General features: G+C 39.1%; 1 protein-coding gene across 1 annotated transcript in view; it reads left to right on the forward strand.

The window, feature by feature from the left end:
- Positions 1 to 3,447, forward strand: part of HBS1L (HBS1 like translational GTPase) — a 186,402-nt gene extending 182,955 nt beyond the window's left edge. The window contains exon 18 of the mRNA XM_077486814.1: positions 2,786 to 3,447. Coding sequence (XP_077342940.1) covers positions 2,786 to 2,797 — 12 coding nt within the window. The 3' untranslated portion in view covers positions 2,798 to 3,447. The remainder of the gene's footprint in view (positions 1 to 2,785) is intronic.
- The last annotated feature ends 2,553 nt before the right edge of the window (positions 3,448 to 6,000 follow it).

Genomic DNA, 6,000 nt, shown 5'->3' on the forward strand with positions numbered 1-6,000 from the left:
GATCAAATCCTTTTTTCACTCATTAAAATGCAAATTAATTTAACTTTTTTGAGAAATGCATTTTTCTGGATATTTCCACTGTTAAAACAAACCCAGCATTAAAATTATAGGCGTATCATTTCTTTGTCAGTGGGCAAACGTACAAAATCAGCAGGGGATCAAATACTTTTTTCCCTCACGGTATACAGTATGCAGTGCTGTACTCTGCAGTAGTATGGCATACTTTGTGTGCTGCCAGAACAAATTGATTTGACTTGAAGGCACAAGTTACATCATAACAACACAGTTTGTTTTTTATCTTTTTTTTTTTTGTTTGTTTTTTTATTACATTTTTTAATTTTATATTATTTCAAGTATCAGGTATTTAATGCATATATTTTATCTTTATATTACCAGGACAGGAAGGGGAATTTCCCAACATGTAACACTTGCCATAGCCAGAATATTGTAATTTGGTTGTTGATGAAACAAGGAAAAAAATACTTGATCTGTCATAGCAAACAGACAATAACCACCTAACGACTGCCTGCCATATTGTACTGCGGACAGGTGGCCATTGTAGGCAAAGCGATGTACTTGTACATAGCTGCCTATCTCAGGGTTTAGGATGCACGTCTCCTGGCCGGGTCCTGTCAGCAAGTTGCGGGCCAATGATTCACAGCCGGGACATGCAGATTGGCTACGTACATTCACAACCGAGAGCTCTGTGTTGAAATTCAACACAGAGCTTTGTACACAGGGAGGGATCTGTCATTCTCAGCCTGCAAAGCAGGGATAACAAATTGAGAGATCATTGGTAAAAAGCAGCACACTCCACACATTACACACGTGTTAGGCACATATTTAACTTCTTGATCTCCATAGATGTTTACTCCTTCCCAGCCTGTGTCATTAGTACAGTAATGGTGTATATTTTTAGCACTGATCTCTGTTATAATGGCACTGGTGATGTCAGTGGCAGTTAGTTCCCCCCAGCACCAGTTAGTGTCAGGTTGTGCCCCGCAATATCCCAGTCCTGTTATAAGTCGTATATATAACATCATTTTTAGGTGCTATAACGTTCACGCAAACCAACCAATATGTACTTATTGGGATTTTTTTTTTGTAGCAGAATACATTTTGGCCAAACTTTGTCCAAAAGAGATTTGATGACTTTCAATTTTTTTTTATTGGATGTGTTTTATAGCCAAAATCCCCCCCAAAAAATATAGAAATATATATCGATCGCAAATATATATTGAAATAAAATAAAAAAACCCAGTGGTGATCAAATACTACCAAAAAAGCTCTATTTGTGTACAGTGTTGCATGATCGCACAATTACCAGTTAACCACTTGCCTACCACTGTATTGTAAAATGATGGCGGCTGGAACCCTTCCTCCCTATGACGTCTTTGTCTTCCCAGCATTGTGGAGTGCTGGCCGCATCACTGGGGACCCGGTGCGCGTGTCTGTCCACCAGGCACCCGCGATTGCTCATCGCAGAGCAGGGACGTAGATCTGTGTGCGTAAACACACAGATCCACGTCCTGACGGGGGAGAGGAGAACTGATCGTATGTTACTTGTATATAGGATCACCGATCAGTCTCCAACCCTCATCAGTCCCCCCCCCCAGTTAGAATCGCTCCCTAGGACACACATTTAGCCCTTTCATCGCCCCTTGTGTTAACCCCTTCCCTGCCAGTGACATAGTGACAGTAATCCAATGCATTTTAGAGCACTGATTGCTTTATAAATGTCAGTGGTCACAAAATAGTGTCAAAAGTGTTTGATCTGTCCGCCGCAATGTCACAGTCACGATAGAAATCGCAGATCACCGCCACTGGTAGTAAAAAAAAAAGTTAATAATAAAAATGACATAACTCTATCCCCTATTTTGTAGACCCTATAACTTTTGCGCAAACCAATCAATTTACACTTATTGCGATTTTTATTTTTATTTTTTTTAACAAAAATATGTAGAACACATCAGCCTAAACTAAGGAAAAAAATAGTTAAAAAAAAAATAAAAAATTGGGATATGTATTATAGCAAAAAGGTAATAAATATGGTGTGTTTTTTTTTCAAAATTGTCTGCTTTTTTTGTTTATAGCGCAAAAAATAAAAACCGCAAAGGTGATCAAATACCACCAAAAGAAAGTTCTATTTGTGGGGGGAAAAAAATTATCAAAATTAAATTTAGGTACAACATCGCATGTCTCTTCAATTTTCATTCACAATGTGACAGCGCTGAAAGCTGAAAATTGGCCTGGGCAGGAAGGGGTGAAAATGCCTTGTATTATAGTGGTTAAAGTAGCACAGCGGCGAATAGAAAAAAAAATGGCCTGGTCGTGAGGGGGGTAAAACCTTCTGAAACAGAGGTGATTAAAAATGGCCTAAAGACACGTCTGCATGAGGGAATCCTCTTCAGCAAAGCTATAACTTCTGTTCTACAATTCTACAACAGGAATCGCCTGCTAAACTGATGATAGGCCGTGATCTAAGAACCCCACTCACCAAATAAAAATGATATACATTTTGTTTGGGTGCAGCATTGCATGACCGTGCCATAGGCAGTTAAAGTAGTGCAGTGCTAAGCAGAAAAAAATGGCCTGGTCATAAAGAGGGTAAAATCTTCTGTAGCTGAACTGGTTAATGATATAAAGAAAACTTGGTTGCCAGGTGCTCCGTCTTGTTTTATTGAAATCCGTTCATGTGCTGCATAGAGAAAAATGATAACATCTACTGTATATGTGACATTTAAAGTCACCCTGTGGTTGATTGTTTCACTTTTATTTTTCTCAGATAAAAGATTGACACTACAGTCTCACGAAGGGGACTTCACCAACTAATCACGCTCAGAGTGGAGAGTCCTCTACCTAAACTGCCCGGCTAAAGACATGAAGTGCAATTAAAGGACAAACCATATACAAATCTAGAGGGAACCTCACCCCAGGAGCTCACCTGTGGACTACTTCCCACCACCTCTATCTAACAGAACAAAGAACCAGGACCTCCATCTGTGATTCATTCACATGGTTAAACCTGTGATAAAGTGCTCCTTATTGTGTCTCTACCGTCCTCAATCTCATGAACGCTGCAGCTTTTCTCATGCAAGATTAATTTATATTAATAACAATATTTGACTTGGCATGATATTCTCTTCTGATCCTAGCAGACATGTTTACAGTTTTTCTGAAATGTCTGTCATTTTTTTCTTTCTTTCTGATAACTTAGGCTAATATATTTAGTTCTAAATATAAATTGCTTATATGAAGCAGAACAAAACAGAAGGACTTTTTATTTTACGTTTTAGAGCATGGCCGAACATTAAGAAGATCTGAACCTCCCACGAGATGATTGTTTTGCTGTGTGTATTTAGATTTGCTGTGAGGGATGTGCCAATTTTATTCAATGATAAAAATGGATCTAAAATAGAGAAATTAAAAAGCTTTGGTTTGAGCATACATGCATTGTTTCCTTGTCCTTTGTGTTTCAGCCATTTTATTATGCATCCAAATATTACATGTTTGGCTAGCGTTAAAATCAACTCTGATTATGCAATTATTTGAATAAAATCATCAAACATATTCAAAATGCATAAGTACTCGTAATAAAGGGTTGAAAGGGTTAAGGGGTTAAGTTCCTATGTTTTCACCTTTCCGATATGTGAGTATCGTACAATAATTTCAGTCAACTCGAGATTATTATAATAAAAGGAATTTACTTAGCTTGGTTTACCCTTTTACTGCCAGTCAGTGCCTGCAAGTGGCCAAATCCGTACGGACCTCATATCTCCCTCTCCTATAAGCTTATGGTCACTTCAATGACCATAAGTTTATATCAGAATTGCAGACTCTGCTGAACAATTCTACAACTCTGGTCAGCAGATTACAACCCGCTGATTAGAGTTCTTAACCCCTAATGTTACCGCCCTGCTTCAAACCACCTCTGCTTCCCTGTCCCCTGCCACTCCACCTTTGCCTCCCTGTCCCCTGCCACTCCACCTCCCAACGCTAATTTTTACTTAGAACTACTCCCCCCACTCTTATCCCCTTCACCCCTCCACCCGATCCAACTACCCCCCCCCCCCCCAGCAAACCCGCTCCCCACAGCCACCATCATTAGCCGGCACACCTCCTCTGCTGCTCCCACCAGCTTCAGGTGCTGCTCGGGGGAGATCCAGATCCCCCCAATACCTCTGATCACCCCCCCATACTGCTCCCACACCCCAATCCATAGCCAGGGGGAGGGGGGGGGGGGTGAGTGGTGCGGTTGGGGGTGGAGTTGTCACTTGGGGGGGCTTGGTATACATGTGTATACCAAACCCTGACCTCCCCCTGTACAATGGATATAGGCAGCAATCTCCACTGACAGCTGATCATTGTAACTGCCAGTGTTACAATGTATCAGACTATCATTTTATGAATGAATGGAATCTCTATACAGATTCCATCCATTCATGTAAAATGCTACAGACAAAGAGCATCTTTAGTCCCTTTTCTCTGTCTCAAAAAAAAAAAAAAAGATATGGGGGTCCATTTCCTCTGATATCTCTCCAAAAAACTAAAGTAAAATAAAAAACACAAACCTAGTAATAGGCCCCCCCAGCTCCGCCCGCACTCACCCCCCCCCCCACAGTGACAGTCGACAAAATATATGGTTTTGGGGGTCTTTTGCAAATTCTTGAAGCTGTAAGGGAAAAATGAAAACCTTCAGATTGTTATGCCCCATACACATGATCAGAAATTCCGTCAGAAAAAACTTGGATGGTTTTTCCGAAGAAATTCCCCTCAAGCTTGCCTTGCATACACACGGTCACACAAAAATTCTCTGAACTTTCAACTGTCAAGAACGCGGTGACGTACAACACTACAACGACCTGAGAAAATGCTTCTGAGCATGTGTCGAATTGTTTCCAAGCATGCGTAATTTTTTGTGCTTCCGAATTGCATACAGAAAAACGCATTTTCAGATAGGAACTTTTTCCAATCGAAAAATAGAGAACCTGCTCTCAATATTTTGCTGGCTGGAAAAGTCCGATGGCGCATACACATGGTTGGAATTTCTGACCAAAAGCTCACATCTGACTTTTGCTGGCAGAATTTCTGATCGTATGGGGCATTAGAGAAATGTGGATATTTGCATTTTTGCCGTACGTTGGATTTTCAACATTTTGCAATAAAGGCACAATGTAAAAATTACAAATATTTGTTAATTATTAATTCAGTACAAGTTAAGCTTTTATATTTAGCAGGAATTTTGTAAAATTTGCTGTGTATTTATTTCAGTTAGAGTGTTCAATACTTTTTCCCTGTGTCATTCCATTTTTTTTACATATAACTTCATTTCTGAATTTATTTTTTGGAGTTATGTATGTATGGATTACATGGGTTGTTACCGACCATGTGGTGAAAAATTCATCTCAATAGCACCTTTAGAAATATAGTTACTTAAACAAATGGCAATGTGTGCAATACTTATTTTACCAGATATATATATATATCATTATATACATTTAAGGTAGATGATTTAGTGCCCATATTGTCCCCCAGATCTGTCCAGGATGTGTTTTGGCATGCGCATTTTTGATGCATTTCTGGATTCATTCCAGATGCTTCTTTTTGCTGTTTTTTTTTTTTTCACTGTACTGGGGTCCATAGCATTTTTGATGCATTTTTTTTTATTCTTTTTACTGAATTCCAGTATGGTTTGGCCAGGAAAAAAAAACAGCATGTTTGGTTTTTTTTTTTTTTTTTCCTGGAACATGCACTGGTGTGAATGATGCCATTGAAACCCTTATAACCTACTTTCCATGCATTTTTGTTGCAGAAAAAAAAGCATTGCACTGTATGTGGTGTTTATGGGCCCTTAGTGTTTTCAAAGAGTTATTGAGGATTTTTTTTTTAGCATGACTCTTATTGTTGACATTTACAAGTCTTTTTTTTTTTTTTTTTCATGTGCAGACAAATACTTGGTCAAAGTTATATATTTGCTCAATGGGGAGGAGTAAATAGATG

The sequence above is a fragment of the Lithobates pipiens genome, unplaced genomic scaffold, assembly GCF_037356315.1.
Source record: "Lithobates pipiens isolate NorthernLeopardFrog02 unplaced genomic scaffold, aLitPip1_a1.2 Scaffold_18, whole genome shotgun sequence".
In the NCBI taxonomy this organism is placed as follows: domain Eukaryota; kingdom Metazoa; phylum Chordata; class Amphibia; order Anura; family Ranidae; genus Lithobates; species Lithobates pipiens.